Source organism: Oncorhynchus nerka, linkage group LG24 (genome assembly GCF_034236695.1).
Source record: "Oncorhynchus nerka isolate Pitt River linkage group LG24, Oner_Uvic_2.0, whole genome shotgun sequence".
NCBI lineage: Eukaryota > Metazoa > Chordata > Actinopteri > Salmoniformes > Salmonidae > Oncorhynchus > Oncorhynchus nerka.
The window spans coordinates 31331266-31349436 of NC_088419.1; the positions used below are offsets into that span (position 1 = coordinate 31331266).

An 18171-nucleotide genomic window follows, 5' to 3' on the forward strand; every position below is an offset into this window, starting at 1 on the left:
ACCTCTACTCTCCACCCCTCCCTCTCTTCTCCCTGTCTCTCATCACTCTCTCATCTTACTGTCTCCTTCTCTCACCCACTTCCCCTCCAGCCACCTCCCTCTTTCTGTCTCTCCACCAATCGCTCTCTCTTCACCTCTTTTTCTCTCCCTATGTATCTTTCACATTGCCACAACACGACCCCAGGGTGTGGCATTTCTATATGTATCCCCCAGTTACCATAATAACATCCCTGATATTCCATTTACACTCCCGTCTGTATTTATTTCAACAGTGAAGCTAAAATGTGTAAATGTGTCTCTGTATTCCAGCATTTTGGATTTGAGATCAAATGTTTAATACAGAATATCACCTTTTAGGTTATTTTTTATACACATCTGTTTTACCATTTAGAAATGAAATCACTTTCGGATTATGTTTTGCACAATAGGGACTGAATGGTAAAAAATGTATTGTCACTTTTATTGTAAATTAGAATAGAAGATGTTTCTGAACATTCATGTGGATGCTACTATGATTATGGATAATCATGAATGAATTGTGAATAAGAGTGAGAAAGTTACAGAAGAACAAAGATTATACTCCCCCAAAAATATTACCTTCCACCATTACCAAAAACAGGGGAGGTGAACATTTTTTGGGGGAGAGGGGTATGATCCTATTGGGCAAAATATAATCTGAAGCACAACCAAAACAAACTGCAAATGCATCCAATAAGTTTGCAGGGTCACATGCTTGATGTAGTCATCGCGTGATAGGAATATGGGACCAAATACTCAACTTTCTAATACACCACAAGTGAAGTTGTCCAAATACTTATGAAAAAAAAACATACTCAAATCGGGGGACTAGATACATGAAGTGCTTTCATATCTAAATGGTAAAAAGATACAGTTGAAGTCGGAAATTTACATACACCTTAGCCAAATACATTTAAACTCAGTTTTCACAATTCCTGACATTTAATCCTAGTAAACATTCCCTGTTTTAGGTCAGTTAGGATCACCACTTTATTTTAAGAATGTGAAATGTCAGAATAATAGTAGAGAGAATGATTTATTTCAGCTTGTATTTCTTTCATCAAATTACCTTGACTTTGTTGTCCTTAAGCCATTTTGACACAACTTTGGAAGTATGCTAGGGGTCATTGTCCATTCGGAAGACCCATTTGCGACAAGCTTAACTTCCTGACTAATGTCTTGAGATGTTGCTTCAATATATCCACATAATTTTACTTCCTCATGATGCCATCTATTTTGTGAAGTGCACCAGTCCCTCCTGCAGCAGAGCACCTCCACAACATGATGCTGCCACCCCCGTCCTTCATGGTTGGGATGGTGTTCTTTGGCTTACAAGCCTCCCCCTTTTTTCCTCCAAGTATAACGACGGTCCTTATGGCCAAACAGTTATATTTTTGTTTCATCAGACCAGAGGACATTTCTCCAAAAAGTACGATCTTTGTCCCCATATGCAGTTGCAAACCGTAGTCTGGCTTTTTTATGGCAGTTTAGGAGCAGTGGCTTCGTCCTTGCTGAGCGGCCTTTCAGGTTATGTCGATATAGGACTCGTTTTACTGTGGATATAGATACTTTTGTACCTGTTTCCTTCAGCATCTTCACAAGGTCCTTTGCTGTTGTTCTGGGATTAATTAGCAATTTTCGCACCAAAGTACGTTCATCTCTAGGTGACAGAACGTGTCTCCTTCCTGAGCGGTATGACGGCTGTGTGGTCCCATGGTGTTTATACTTATGTACTATTATTGGTACATTTACATTTACATTTAAGTCATTTAGCAGACGCTCTTATCCAGAGCGACTTACAAATTGGTGCGTTCACCTTAAGACATCCAGTGGAACAGCCACTTTACAATAGTGCATCTAAATCTTTCAAGGGGGTGAGAAGGATTACTTTATCCTATCCTAGGTATTCCTGAAAGAGGTGGGGTTTCAGGTGTCTCCGGAAGGTGGTGATTGACTCCGCTGTCCTGGCGTCGTGAGGGAGTTTGTTCCACCATTGGGGGCCAGAGCAGCGAACAGTTTTGACTGGGCTGCGCGGGAACTGTACTTCCTCAGTGGTAGGGAGGCGAGCAGGCCAGAGGTGGATGAACGCAGTGCCCTTGTTTGGGTGTAGGGCCTGATCAGAGCCTGGAGGTACTGAGGTGCCGTTCCCCTCACAGCTCCGTAGGCAAGCACCATGGTCTTGTAGCGGATGCGAGCTTCAACTGGAAGCCAGTGGAGAGAGCGGAGGAGCGGGGTGACGTGAGAGAACTTGGGAAGGTTGAACACCAGACGGGCTGCGGCGTTCTGGATGAGTTGTAGGGGTTTAATGGCACAGGCAGGAGCCCAGCCAACAGCGAGTTGCAGTAATCCAGACGGGAGATGACAAGTGCCTGGATTAGGACCTGCGCCGCTTCCTGTGTGAGGCAGGGTCGTACTCTGCGGATGTTGTAGAGCATGAACCTACAAGAACGGGCCACCGCCTTGATGTTAGTTGAGAACGACAGGGTGTTGTCCAGGATCACGCCAAGGTTCTTAGCGCTCTGGGAGGAGGACACAATGGAGTTGTCAACCGTGATGGCGAGATCATGGAACGGGCAGTCCTTCCCGGGAGGAAGAGCAGCTCCGTCTTGCCGAGGTTCAGCTTGAGGTGGTGATCCGTCATCCACACTGATATGTCTGCCAGACATGCAGAGATGCGATTCGCCACCTGGTCATCAGAAGGGGGAAAGGAGAAGATTAATTGTGTGTCGTCTGCATAGCAATGATAGGAGAGACCATGTGAGGTTATGACAGAGCCAAGTGACTTGGTGTATAGCGAGAATAGGAGAGGGCCTAGAACAGAGCCCTGGGGGACGCCAGTGGTGAGAGCGCGTGGTGAGGAGACAGATTCTCGCCACGCCACCTGGTAGGAGCGACCTGTCAGGTAGGACGCAATCCAAGCGTGGGCCGCGCCGGAGATGCCCAACTCGGAGAGGGTGGAGAGGAGGATCTGATGGTTCACAGTATCGAAGGCAGCCGATAGGTCTAGAAGGATGAGAGCAGAGGAGAGAGAGTTAGCTTTAGCAGTGCCTCCGTGATACAGAGAAGAGCAGTCTCAGTTACTGGTACAGATGAACGTGGTACCTTCTGACATTTGGAAATTGCTCCCAAGGATGAACCAGACTTGTGGAGGTCTACAATTGTTTTTCTGAGATCTTGGCTGATTTCTTTTGATTTCCCATGATGTCAAGCAAAGAGGCACTGAGTTTGAAGGTAGGCCTTGAAATACATCCACAGGTCAACCTCCAATTGACTCAAATGACGTCAATTAGCCTATCAGAAGCTTCTAACGCCATGACATCATTTTCTGGAATTTTCCAAGCTGTTTAAAGGCACAGTCAACTTAGTGTATGTAAACTTCTGACCCACTGGAATTGTGATACAGTGAATTATAAGTGAAATAATCTGTCTGTAAACAATTGTTGGAAAACTTACTTGAGTCATGCATAAAGTAGATGTCCTAACGACTTGCCAAAACTATAGTTTGTTAAGAAGGCATTTGTGGAGTGGTTGAAAATGAGTTTTAATGACTCCATCCTAAGTGTATGTAAACTTCTGACTTCAACTGGGTTTCAACTTGGTTTCAAGATGACGATCTACAGTATAATTGTGGCCAGGCTTACAGAAACCGCTTACAACGACATTGTCCCATCTTGTGTTGTTGCCATAGGTCTCCCTTCATGTAGTAGGGTGATATCAAGTCGTGATGTGATTTGTTTCCATTGTCTGCCTGCTGATGTATCTGTGTTGTTGCCATAGGTCTCCCTTCATGTAGTAGGGTGATATCTCTCTAGTTGTGATGTGATTTGTTTCCATTGTCTGCCTGCTGATGTATCTGTGTTGTTGCCATAGGTCTCCCTTCATGTAGTAGGGTGATATCTCTCTAGTTGTGATGTGATTTGTTTCCATTGTCTGCCTGCTGATGTATCTGTGTTGTTGCCATAGGTCTCCCTTCATGTAGTAGGGTGATATCTCTCTAGTTGTGATGTGATTTGTTTCCATTGTCTGCCTGCTGATGTATCTGTGTTGTTGCTAGTGTAACTGTCTTCAGTCTGTGTTGTCCGTCGTCTTACTTTTAGTTTTTAATCCCCGCCCCCTGGCCCACAGGAGGCCTTTTGCCTCATGCCAGGTAGTCATTGTAAATAAGAGTTTGTTGTTTAATTGACCTGCCTGGTCAAATAAAGGTACACGAGACCTTGTGGGTCTAGTCACGATGCTGAGTCACAATGCTGATCCACGATGCAAACTGAACATACAGTATCACCTAAAGCCATAACGCATAAGTACTAGCTATCCCTTTCGAATAAATTGTTATATTACGGTTAAGTTAACCACAACATCGAACTCATGACTTCAATTAAGGTCAAATAATAGACAAACACTTTATTGTTTTGATAAAACATCACAGTTAAACAAGACCACACATGGAAGTTAAATCATATGAATTAAAAGTCAAAAATACTTTTAAAAACATGGCAATAAACAATTGACAGAAGAGTATCAAAATAATAGGTTCAAAGTTCAGACAACTCAAACACTCATGATCAGGTGTGTGTACAATGCATCTTCCATCCAGTTTTCATAGTATCTTCAGCATATTTTCTCAACATCTTTGTTTGTTTCATCTTTCATGAGGAAGTCCTTCGTAAAAAATCTCCAATCACTTCTTCCTACTTCTACCTGTCTTTGTAGGTCACCGTTTCTATTTAGGAATATGTGTGACAGGCATCACGTTTGAATTGAGTGTGCGCATAGCTACTGACAGATTAAAGAAGCTTTCATTCTCAATCTCTGCTTGCTCATTTCCATGCTCCACCCCTGATGTATAGAACCTCTGTGCATATTTGTGATCTTGTTGTAATTTCAAATACCTTCCATTCAGTAATTACAAGTGTTTTCACTTGTTTTTCACTTGAAATTTGTTTCAATGGCTGCAAACAGGAAAGAAAGACACAGTATGTCTGCCTATTGGTGGCTTGGTGAGTTCTGTGTCAAGATGGGGATCTATGGGGTGGGTTTGCAGAACTGTTGTGGCCAAGCTTACAGCGACCTCTTGTGGGTCGTAATAAAATACCAAACAAAAGGTACTTAATTGTTACCCAGAAATAATTTGATATCGAGATAAAATCAGCTTCATTGGACATTTAAGAAACATTTTTATATTCTTCTGGAATATGACTTCAATACACACACTGACTCACGTACGCTCAATGGAGATGTTAGAACAATCATTACAGTAAACAGCCATGTACCGACAAAACAAGATTTTTGCCTCCTGTTAGAGATGGGATGCTACATTTAAAAGGTTAAGTCATCTCCAAACCTCAAACCTTTATCATTTCACAATTTCTCTGTAGATAGCCTATTAAGGCTGACCATGCCTTTTGGTACTAACACAGGCTCAAATGGTTAGTGGCAGAGAGTGGAACAGTATGGGCTATTTTATTATGTGTGCTATTTTGCATAATCTTACTGGCTGACGTATTATAAATTATGGATTAGTCTATGTTGCTGTATATGTAATGCAAATGGCTGATCTGGTGTCTTCCACTGGGTTATTCAATACCACCATGGGCATGGAGTGAATTTGTTTTTTGCTGAGCCGGTTGAGTGCAGAGACAGTGGTCCAGTTGTGGTCACACCTCAGTGACAGTGCATTGACCGTCAGGGCTGCGTGAGCGCACACTGAGGCCTCCGCTGGAGGACCCACCTCCAGGTGGCAGTCTGTCAGGCTGGACCTCTCTGAGCCGGCGCTGTAGGAGTCTATGTCTGGGCCTCCGTCGAGACCCAACTTCCCGTCCCCCCCTCTCCCTACCCCACCCCCGCCCTACTTCATCACCACCACCATCCTCATCCTCACTGCTACCAGATGCTGACTCGTACACCTGGCTTATTCTTGAAGCTACCTCTTCATTCTCCTCTTCCTCCCCCTCTGGTTGGCTGATGAGGAGCTGGGATAGAGAGTCTTCAAGGGAGATGGAGACTGAGGTGGCAGGGTGGGCACCCAGGACTGTAGGGGGTCTGACTGGAGGAGCCGGGATGACAACCCCTAAGCCCCCCGCCTGCGACCGTCCAGTCACATCCTCTCCATCAACAGAGCTTGGCCGTTCCACTGTTGCCGCTGTGACCGGAACAGCTGCCACGGCAACAACTGGCGGGGTGGGGTCAGGGTCCAGTCTGAGTCCAGCCACACCCTTTTTGGGAATGTCTACCACATCACGCTTCATGCGTCGGCGGCGACCGTGCTCGTTGCGGCGATACTGCACCATGTTCTCCAGGTCGGCCACGTACAGGAAGCCAGCAATCAGCATCTCAGCGCTCTTCCTGCCCTTGGCGAAAGCGTCCTCCAGCTCACGGCTGGTCCTCTCGTCATACTGCCACCAGCCGTTCCTCCCCTCGTAGTACCATGCATGGTCTCCGCCAGCGCTCCCTGGCCCGGTTCCTCCTCGTCCTCCTGCGGCTGCTGCCTTCAGCTCCTCTGGGGACAGCAGAGTGGGATGCTCCAGGAAGTCCTCAGGTACTTCCTGTCGGCAAAGAGCGCAGCGCTTGCTGTGCCAGGAGGCTCCTTTGACGCACAGGAAACAGAAAACGTGGCGGCAGGGCAGGCGAACCGGGTGGACACAGGTCTGGAGGCAGATGGCACATTCCGGAACGGGGTTTGCCGAGGGGGTAGGTGAGCTGGGGGAGTCACCAGTGAAGGCGTCCCTTCCATCTTCTACCTTTGAGGAGGACACAGAGTCCACTGAGTGGTCCACCTCACCACAGCTCGCCATGCTGAGGGGAGACACAGCAAGTTAGGCAAATTCTGAGACAGACAAACAAACCTGCAGTCTAATTTTACTCTATTATCAAAATCTGGATATTCAAGATTGAAGCTTCAATAATCTTCTCACCCTGGAGACTCAAATCACAAAGCTGTCATGAGATATTAAATTAGCAATAGGCCTAAATATCTACATTTGAATTTCAGACGATTTAGCTGGCTAGAATCTTTTATATCACAATCGTATTTCTAAAATTGCTACGATGGAAAATAAATTATCTCCTTACTGTTTCAAGTGCAGTTACTGGGATGTCATCAGGATCAAATCTGTATTCTCTCAAAGTTCCTCTCTATGGAAAAATATTGTTGAAAAGATTATATTGTCTCTGCACTCTTTCCCAGAGAGATTGTAACACTGGTAACTCGCCTCTCACTGTTTGTTTTGCGCAACAAAAACAAAGCCTGCCCAAGTTAGCTAGCTAGCCAACAAGACTAACTATACAGTATTTCACTATAACGTTATTAGCCATCTTGCTAATCTAAAGAGAACATATGTGCATTATAGAATTAATAGGAAAACTGTCCATACAAAATATATGTAGTTGCTAAACCGACAGTATTACTAAATCATAATATGATTTTGTCGTCATGAAACTAGCTAGCTATTTCTTGTAACGTTAACGTTAGCTTGGTAGCTTCGGAGGCCCAGTTGTCAAAAGTGACAGACACACCCCTTGACTGTCTTCTCACTTGGGGGAATTTCATCCATACTCACCTGTCAAAAATACTGTTTGCACTTCGCTCAGTGACGTAGGTATTTAGACAGTTCGCAAAATAGATGCTACCAAAACAAAGCAAAATAGAAGCGTTCCTCCTCTTTCAGAGAAGAAAAGGCGAAGCGAGAGGTTTTACTCTGAACAAAATCTGTCAAGAAAATAAGCCCATGAAGTGAGAGACATTTTTGTGTAGACGCCAATGAGAGGGTGTCGAATTTGGTCAACAAAAATGTAATTGTTAATTTGCTTCGTGAGGCTTATTTGATTGAATATAAGTTTCGTAATGGTTATGTTGTTATGAAAGGACTGATATAAGTAGACGCATGTGACATTTTGCCAACTTTAAAAAACACGACTTTATATCCGAGTTGTGCCTATTGCCATAGAGATGGATAGAGGACATGGACATAACCCGTTTTAGCAAGGACATTGCGATTGCGGGCTTCCACCATTTTAAAGTAGTCAACTGGGTGGGGATTCTTATGAGTTGGGAGCAGGCAGCCAATGAAGAGGACAGTTGACTACTTTAAAATGGGCATGGCTTCACTGCCCATGCTGTCACAGACGCGAAGGTACAGATACAAAAATGAGTCCTGTATCTATCTCTATGGCTTGTTGTTCACACTCATTGGCTAGAATGGTCCCACCTGATGTCACCTCCCACCTGTCTTCCATCTTTGAGGACATGTATTTCCATTGTTAGAGCGGTCACTCGAATATCTTGTCAATATAATAGACAATATTTGCCCATAGGTACTATATACCGCATAGAGCTCGCCAGTTTGTAATGCTAAAACCGGAAATGAGTTACCGCTAGTTCGTTCAGAATGGGGAAAGAAAAGGGTTTTGGGATAAACGCCGAATATAAGGTCTGAGATAAACATAAATGCATAAATTACATAAATGCTTCTGATGAAGATTATCTAATAGAACAGCATTTATCAAATCTCCTGTTTACCACAGACCTTAGTTTTAGTCTTTATCCACAATCCCTACAAAAACACCATTCATTTCTGCATAGACTTTGTCCAATGAACCATGGTAGAGTTAGTGCCCACAAAAATACGCCATTACTATTTACATTACTATTTATCGCGACTGGCGAAGGGAGGTCATATCCACTTTTGAAAATGTTTATAAGCTATAGAAATCTTTGCAAAAGGCTTGCCACATAAAAACAAAGTTAGTTGGTTCATTTTTTAATTCAGTAATTTGTGAAAACAATGTAATTGACATTAACATCTTCCACGCAAACAAACCAATGTGGGACCATACAAAATATTTGAATCATCAAACGGCATCATTAGGTTCAATTTGACGTTATATATAGAGAAATGCTACACTTGAAGAACAAGTAGGCTAGCCACTGTCATGATGATGATAGAAACAAAAAAATAATCTGAAAAGACAGTTTGCTTTTTGAACACTGCTTAATTCAGTCCATAACAATTTAGTGACTGTTTCCTGAAATGGATGGTTTAGGTAACATGTTGAAATAAACCCACAATGTTGGATGCCCATTACTATACAGCATATGATAGAGGAATAAACTGCTGCACACCGTCTTGACTACAGGCAAGACAGAGTTTGAGTTCTGGCCCCATCATTAAGGTCTCTCTCTCAACCCAGTCAATCCAGTCCTCCATCTGTCCATCCAAATGCTATTTCGATCCAACCATCCATTAGGCCCGCAGTCAGTGTTCCAATTAATCCCAAAGGTGTTCGATGGGGTTGAGGTCAGGGCTGTATGCAAGCCAGTCAAGTTCTTCCACAACAATCTTGAAAAAACATTTCTGTATGTGTAACAGTATAACTTTAGACCGTTCCCTCGCCCATACCCGGGCGTGAACCAGGGACCCTCTGCACACATCAACAACAGTCACCCACGAAGCATCGTTACCCATCGCTCCACAAAAGCTGCGGCCCTTGCAGAGCAAGGGGAACCACTACTTCAAGGTCTCAGAGCAAGTGACGTCACCGATTGAAACGCTATTTAGTGCACACCGCTAACTAAGCTAGCCGTTTCACATCCGTTACACTCACCCCACTTGTGACCTTCCTCCTTTTCCGCAGCAACCAGTGATCCGGGTCAACAGCATCAATCTAACAGTATAACTTTAGACTGTCCCCTCGCCCATACCCGGGCGCGAACCAGCCCCAGAACATTATTCATACTCCACCAAACTTTACACTTGGCACTATGCATTGGGGCAGGTAGCATTCTCCTGGCCAAACCCTGATTAGTCCGTCGGACTGCCAGATGATGAAGCATGATTCATCACTCCAGAGAACGCGTTTCCACTGCTCCAGAGCCAAATGGCGGCAAGCTTTACACCACTCCAGCTGACGCTTGGCATTGTGGTGATCTTAGGTTTGTGTGTGGCTGCTCGGCCATGGAAACCAATTTCATGAAGCTCCCGGCGAACAGTTCTTGTGCTGACTTTGCTTCCATTGGCAGTTTGGAACTCGTTAGTGAGTGTTGCAGCCGAGGACAGATGATTTTTACACGCTTCCACATTCTGTCATCTCGTTCTGTGAGCTTGTGTGGCCTACCACTTTGCGGCTGAGCCGTTGTTCCTCCTAGATGTTTCCACTTCACAATAACAGCAGTTACAGTTGACTGGGGAAGATCTAGCAGGGCAGAAATTTGACGAACTGACTTATTGGAAAGGTGATGGTGCCACGTTGAAATTTATTGAGCTCTTCAGTAAGGCCATTCTACTGCCAATGTTTGTCTATGGCGATTGCATGGTTGTGCGCTCCATTTTACACACCTTTCAGCAACAGGTTTGGCTGAAACATCTGAATCCACTAATTTGGGGTGTCCACATACTGTTGTATATAATTTATGTGGAAAAATGTCAATAGAAAGGGATTTGATCACCAGTATTCCTTGACTCTTCCTCCTTTCGATGACACACTTCCTCCAATCTGTGACATGGGGTCAGGAGTTGCCGTACAGGGTGGGGTGCCATAGGACCTCTCGTCTTTGTACCTCCTCAAACTTCCTGTAGACTCGTGTCCTCCCTCTCCGAAAGCAGGCGCCCGACTCCCCATTCACAAAAAGCGAGAGAGCAAGAGAGAGAGAAAATACACACAAATTAGGATTATAGAGTGATCAACGATCTATTGGAATGGGTCATGTACAGAGATGGGGAAGAACAGGGAATGTATAACCTTGAGGAATGCACTACATGAGCTGTCCCTCAAGTCCCCCCCAAGGATGAACCAGACTTGTGGTGGTCTACAATTTTTTTTCTGAGTTCTTGGGGCTGATTACTTTAGATGTTCCCATGATGTCAAGCAAAGAGGCACTGAGTTTGAAGGAAGGCCTTGAAATACATCCACAGGTACACCTCCAATTGACTCAAATGATGTCAAATAGCCTATCAGAAGCTTCTAACGCCATGACATCTTATTCTGGAGTTTTCAAAGCTGTTTAAAGGCAGTCAACTTAGTGTATGTAAACTTCTGACCCACTAGAATTGTGATAAAGTGAATTATAAGTGAAATAATCTATGTAAACAATTGTTGGAAAAATGACTTGTGTCATGCACAAAGCAGATGTACTAACTGACTTTCCAAAACTATAGTTTGTTTAACAAGAAATTTGTGGAGTGGTTGAAAAATGACTTGTAATGACTAAGTGTATGTAAACTTCCAACATCAACTGTACAGTATGTCTGTGTCGTGGATGTCTTGAGTAATATTGTTTATTAATAAGATCCATGAAGTGCAGAATCCAAATCAGAAATGATATCTGAATTAACATTTTACCCTCTTTGGAATTAAGGTTATATTAAAGTTGATAGCTAGATGGACACCACAGTGGGGGTAGCCACACTCAAATGCATGTTCTTTTCAGCAGGGGGGGGGGGGGAATAACGTATATTCTACAGCCCCTACTTCTGGTTTCTAGAAAGTGTCAAAAACAGTGTCAGCAGGAGTTTCAGAGGATTGACGTTGGAGTGGATTTATTTGTTAGAGACGAGACCCAAAGACGCTGGCAGACAGGGGAGCTGGACGAGTCTAAGAACAAATTGAGTAGGTGCTCCCATACACCTACATATTTCTACATTACAGAAGAGATTAGTATTTTTTCCCCAGTGAAATTACAAAAATGTTAGAATGTTTCCTCAAGAAAAAGATAACATTGATGCGTCTGCTAAATGACTTAAATGTAAATGTAAATATTTAGATAAAATAACAGATCTCCCTCTTCTAGCTGTACAAGTAAGCGTTCTTTCAGTGTAGGAAAAATGGTTAGTTTTTGCCTTTCCAGTTCCTACTGAACGTCATGTTTTGTCAGTTTTGCCCTACATCTGCACCTGGATCCTGAACAGTGACAGCTGCTCTGAGCTGCTCTGCTATAACTGTCTGTCTGGAGCAGTGGGTCAGAGGCAGAAACTGGGACTGTCAGAGGGTCAAAGGTCCGACGGGTGGGGTTTCACACCCAGAAACCCCATGCTAACTGTGAATAGAAACAAGGAAAGGCTAAGCTCGCTGGAACACCAAATCAGATTCACCAAATCTGGAAACAATCGCGAGAGAAAGGCAGGGAAGTATAACAACCCAGCTGGAGGTGGGGGAAAGCAAGAGGATAAGGAGGGAGACAATGGGGGATGAGAGTGGTGGAGAGATAGACACTGGTTTAAATGGTTGATTTTCATGCCAAGCCACCAAAATATGATTGAGCATGAGGCTGAGCCATACAGTAAAAACTATACTATGCATCAGTCCATTAGTAGAATTACAGTACATTGTGTCTTGTGTGAATGTTATTCTCGTCATAATAAACCTGATTATTATCACAATGAAGAAAGAACTTAAGATCCCTACAGCAGACCTCCTACAGGGCTCTATAAGAAAAAAGATTTTAAAAAGCTAAGAACGCACTCACGTGAAAACACATGCCACACAGGTCAAGTGCCATGGCTTCAGAAACCCCTCTGTAAAAGATGAGTGGGATAACATCTTGACATGCAGATAATGTATGTAGGGTGAATAGGTAAGGAATTTGTGAGGAGTTTGGGGGCAGGCCAATGCATGGTCTTTGAAGCATTCAGCCTGCAGCTCTGACCACCGTGACCAACTGTTGATGACAGAGAATATAGGCCTGAGGATGAGGCTCTAGGCTTTCATAAATGCTAGCTGGCTATTGCCTTCGTGACAAGGAAACCGATAGAAGGCACTGGGTGCCGAAACATTGGTTTAACCATTCAATTGTTGGGAGCATACTGCACATAGTGTGCAACTTTCTTCTTTTAATGTTTTTTTTTTGTACAAAGGAAAACATTATTGGCATCGAACACCAACTGTACTGGCCAGAGTACTAAAGTGCATCGTACACCAAGTATACCAAACATTAGGAACACCTTCCTAATATTCAGGGGCACGGACTACATAAAGGTATCGAAAGCGTTCCACAGGGATGCTGGCCCATGTTGACTCCAATGCTTCCCACAGTTGTGTCAAGTTAGCTGGATGATGGTAGCCTTGGTGCCAGTCTCTGTATTTTGTGTCACTTCTCTCAAAATAAGTGCATTTCTCTGACAGGGAACTAGGCTAGTATAACAGAAAAATAAACATTCTAGTCAGCTTGATGGAACATGGCAGGGACAACAAGGCCTACACCAGAGACAGATCAACATTTAATTGGACAGCATATAAAAAATGTTCTAAAAATCTCTGTGCATTGTGGAAATACAAAATGACAGACAAAACAGATCAAATGAATACAGACAAAAACTAGAGACCACAGAAAAGATTAAAACTGAAGAGAAAACCAAAAATATAGGTTCAATATATAATTCAGGCCAATCTGACAATTAATAAAATCAGTTGTTGAATCATGTTCATGTAGAAAGGTCTCTCCTCTTCACCCTCGGGCTCGTTTCAGCAGTTTCTAAGGAAAGACAAAAAAATCATCATTGACATTTGGAAAGTAGCATGATAAAGTCAGGAATCATAAGACAATCCTCTGACAAATGAACTGAAGTAATAGGACATCTCAATGTAGGATATCCATTAATCCACATGACTCGACTATAGCTGTATAATATTTAGCCACCTTGGGACATTTGCTGACGTGTACCTGTCCGGCGACACTTTTCCCACGTCGGAGAGCATATCCTTGGATTGTTCCGAGGAAATCGTTATTTGCGTTGCCAAACAGTACCCAGAAAATAATTGCATCCCATTATTAGACGCCCCACCCAAATGAAAACCAAACGTGGATTCCATGTTGTGTCTTGCTTAGATTGCCCACGTGTATTCTTTCCACACATAAAATGTATGCATGCTTGACTACATCACTTTTGCTAAATGGCATATTATTAAGATATTTTTAACACGCACATCTGTCTGTTTCACACCTGTTTGTCTAGCTAATAAGCCTCGCAATTGGGCAGCATGTTTGGTTTGGATTTGGAAGGGGGTGGTAGCATTTAACAATTGGATTGAATTCTTTCCTTGGGACTGCTTGGTGATGCAAACAACGATTTCCTATAAGAACTGTCCACAGATATTTGTATTTGTCCATGTTGCTAAACAGGCACAGGTAGGCAAATATATCTCACAAGCCACTTCAAACGGGATGTCCTAAAACAGAATATTACAGTTTAAATAACTGTATATGACGAAGGGTCTGTAGAGCCAACTCACTACCACAAAATCTATAATGTCTATACAGCAACCAGACATTTGCCCCTCTCTATAAAGTATATTTTTTAAAGGTAACAATTCAATAGCCTCCTGCCTCATCTACATTGTTATGTACTGATCTGAAAACCCATCACATTAGCGGGAACTTGCTTTCACCTGTCCAGGCTATTTCAGATCAGTGCTGATGAAGGAGAGAAAGACCCTTTAGCACATTGATATGCACCCTGTGTTCTGCCCCCAATGTTGCTGGGAATCCCCATACCTTGGATACTGCTTTGACGTGGTGTGCTTTGATAGTAGCCGATTTCTCCTCAAAAGCTTTCGTCCTCGCCTCTTCTGCGAGGCTATGCAGAAATAGCAGCACGTTCAGCTCAACCTAAAATGGACATTCAAATTCAGGCACTGAAACACATGAAAATTTGAGAACTATCCTACTTCTAGGCTAAGTTACACAGCTACTATAACGATAGCTGTATTGCATGTTTACCTGTGCTTGAAAGCTGTTCGTTTTAAAACAGTGTTGTAACGTTTAGCCTAGCTAGCATGTTAGCTAGCTACGAGAGCATTTTCAACAAACATACCATTGCATCTGCCGCTGTGCCTATACGAATGTTGGCTTTCTTCCTCATTAGAGACTTTAATGTAGCCTTGGGCACCTTTTTCAACATATTGCCAAACTTGTAGTTAGCAACATTAGCTAGTTATCCTCAACACGGTGACCGTTGTTTAAGTTTTTCAATCTCCCGCGTTGCTCACTACCGGCGCATAATGTGACGTCAGGATTTTAAATAATGTTCAATGATTTGCTTTATAATAACACATATTCATATTGGTTCTCTCAATTGAAAATATAAAAATTTATATTTATTTAGTTGAGGTGATGGCCATCTAATGCTGCATTCATAGCCAAGTAGGAAGGTGGTAATTACCAGTTATGAAGTCATAAATACCATTTGGATGCATTCAAGTGTTTTGAACTAGCTGAGAAACGCCGATTCGATCATGGCCAACAAGCTGGGTCAACCATAAACTAAAAGTACATCTATCATGCTTGATTCTAATGTTCAAAAAACATAATAATAGAGTGCTTTTTATAAATAATGTTTTGTTGTTTTTACGCACTGACTTTTGATGGGAAAATGCACATATTGTTTTTATTCACGTGAACATTTCTCGCCAATTGGATGGAAACCTAGCTATAGACACCACAGGAGGTTGGTGGCACCTTAATTGGGGAGGACGGGCTGATGGTAATGGCTGAAGCGGAATAGGTGGAGTGGTATCAAATACATCAAACACATGGTTTGAGCCATCCTCCCCTCAGCAGCCTCCACTGATAAACACCCTAGAGACTCTGGCAAGTGTGCTAGTACAGTGTCACTTTGATTATGCCTGCACATCATGGTTCACCAGCAGCTCTAAACATCTAAATAAGCTTCAGACCAGCCAAAACAAGACATGTACTTAAACTCCCCCTGATACTCATCTGGAGGTCAAGCATTTTAAGCAGCTAGGTTGCCTATCGGTGGAAAAATAGTACTATTAATTCAACTTGATCTGGTCCACAGAATTATCACGGACTCAGCCCCCAGGTACCTATCCAACCATTTTTTTTTATGAGAGATGTCCACCAGCATAATAGCTGTGTAGCAACCATTTGATGAAAAAGTTTAATGACATTCTGAGATTGTCAAGCCAAGCCTTCGATACTGGGTAGGCCTATAAGGTAGGGAGGGATGTCATTTCTGTTTGTCAAGTTTTTTTGGGGCGTTGAAAATGCAAACCATGATATTAAAGCGCCCAAAGTCGGTATGCTTTGTTTATTGGTTGTGTGGTGCATTGGCACTGAAACCTGTTGGTGAAAAAGTATTGAAAAAATGTACAAAACATTAAGAACACCTGCTCTTTCCATGACATAGACTGACCAGGTGAATCCAGGTTAAAGCTATGAACCCTTATTGATGTCAGTTGTTAAATCCATTTCAAATCACTGTAGATGAAGGAGGAGGGGAGGAGACAGGATAAAGAAGGATTTTTAAGCCTTGAGACATGGATTCTGTATGTCAAATCAAATGTATTTAAATCAAATGTATTTATATAGCCCTTTGTACATCAGCTGATATCTCAAAGTGCTGTACAAAAACCCAGCCTAAAACCCAAACAGCAAGCAATGCAGGTGTTGAGGCACGTTGGCTAGGAAAAACTCCCTAGAAAGGCCAAAACCTAGCAAGAAACCTAGAGAGGGACCAGGCTATGAGGGGTGGCCAGTCCTCTTCTGGCTGTGCCGGGTGGAGATTATAACAGAACATGGCCAAGATGTTCAAATGTTCATAAATGACCAGCATGGTCAAATAATAGGTCTGGGACAGGTAGCACGTCCGGTGAACAGGTCAGGATTCCATAGCCGTAGGCAGAACAGTTGAAACAGGAGCAGCAGCACGGCCAGGTGGACTGGGGACAGCAAGGAGTCATCATGCCTGGTAGTCCTGAGGCATGCTCCTAGGGCTCAGGTCCTCCAAGAGAGAGAGAGAAAGAGAGAATTAGAGAGAGCATACTTAAATTCACACAGGACACCGGATAAGACAGGAGAAGTACTCCAGATATAACAAACTGACCCTAGCCCCCGACACATAAACTACTGCAGCATAAATCCTGGAGGCTGAGACAGGAGGGGTCAGGAGACACTGTGGCCCCATCCGATGATACCCCCGGACAGGGCCAAACAGGAAGGATATAACCCCACCCACTTTGCCAAAGCACAGCCCCCACACCACTAGAGGGATATCTCCAACCACCAACTTACCATCCCGAGACAAGGCCGAGTATAGCCCACAAATATCTCCCCCACGGCACAACCCTCTTCCGTGCCATCCCTAGGAGGGGTGAGTCACTTGAGTGGGTTTTTTAATGTTGTTAATTTACCTTTATTTAACTAGGCAAGTCAGTTAAGAACAAATTCTTATTTTCAATGACGGCCTAGGAACAGTGGGTTAACTGCCTTGTTCAGGGGCAGAACGACAGATGTGTACCTTGTCAGCTCGGTGATTCAAACTTGTAACCTTTCGGTTACTAGCCCAACGCTCTAACCACTAGGCTACTCTGCTGCTACCCTGCCGCCCCTGCCGGTTGAGTCACAAACGTGATCTTCCTGTCTGGGTTGGCACCCCCCTCCTAGGGATGGCACGGAAGAGCACCAGTAAGCCAGTGACTCAGCCCCTGTAATAGGGTTTGAGGCAGAGAATCCCAGTGGCGAGAGGGGAACGAGCCAGGCAGAGACAGCAAGGGTGATTCGTTGCTCCAGTGCCTTTCCATTCACCTTCACACTCCTGGGCCAGACTACACTCAATCATAGCACCTACTGAAGAGATGAGTCTTCAATAAAGATTTAAAGGTTGAGACCGAGGCTGCGTCTCTCACATGGGTAGGCAGACGATTCAATAAAAATGGAGCTCTATAGGAGAAAGCTCTGCCTCCAGCTGTTTGCTTAGAAATTCTAGGGACAATTAGGAGGTCTGCGTCTTGTGACCGTAGCGTACGTGTAGGTATGTACGGCAGGACCAAATCAGAGGGATAGGTAGGAGAAAGCCCATGTAATGCTTTGTAGGTTAGCAGTAAAACCTTGAAATCAGCCCTTGCCTTGACAGGAAGCCAGTGTAGGGAGGCTAGCACTGGAGTAATATGATCAAATTCTTTGGTTCTAGTCAGGATTCTAGCAGCCGTATTTAACACTAACTGAAGTTTATTTAGTGCTTTATCCGGGTAGCCGGAAAGTAGAGCATTGCAGTAGTCTAAGCTAGAAGTAACAAAAGCATGGATTAATTTTTCTGCCTCATTTTTGGACAGAAAGTTTCTGATTTTTGCAATGTTACGTAGATGGAAAAAAGCTGTCCTTGAAACAGTCTTGATATGTTCGTCAAAAGAGAGATCAGGGTC

General features: G+C 43.5%; 2 protein-coding genes across 2 annotated transcripts; both read right to left on the bottom strand.

The window, feature by feature from the left end:
- Positions 1–4393: 4393 nt before the first annotated feature.
- Positions 4394–7927, bottom strand: rnf146 (ring finger protein 146). The gene is made up of 3 exons (XM_029631536.2): positions 7575–7927; positions 7087–7149; positions 4394–6810 (listed from the first exon to the last, which is right to left on the bottom strand). The coding sequence occupies exon 3, from the start codon at positions 6807–6809 to the stop codon at positions 5673–5675; it is 1137 nt and encodes a 378-aa protein (XP_029487396.2). The 5' UTR covers position 6810; positions 7087–7149; positions 7575–7927; the 3' UTR covers positions 4394–5672.
- A 5286-nt stretch (positions 7928–13213) lies between these two features.
- cenpw (centromere protein W) lies at positions 13214–15014 on the bottom strand. The gene is made up of 3 exons (XM_029630722.2): positions 14820–15014; positions 14501–14614; positions 13214–13480 (listed from the first exon to the last, which is right to left on the bottom strand). The coding sequence occupies exons 1-3, from the start codon at positions 14904–14906 to the stop codon at positions 13454–13456; spliced, it is 228 nt and encodes a 75-aa protein (XP_029486582.1). The 5' UTR covers positions 14907–15014; the 3' UTR covers positions 13214–13453.
- Between the last annotated feature and the right edge of the window lie 3157 nt (positions 15015–18171).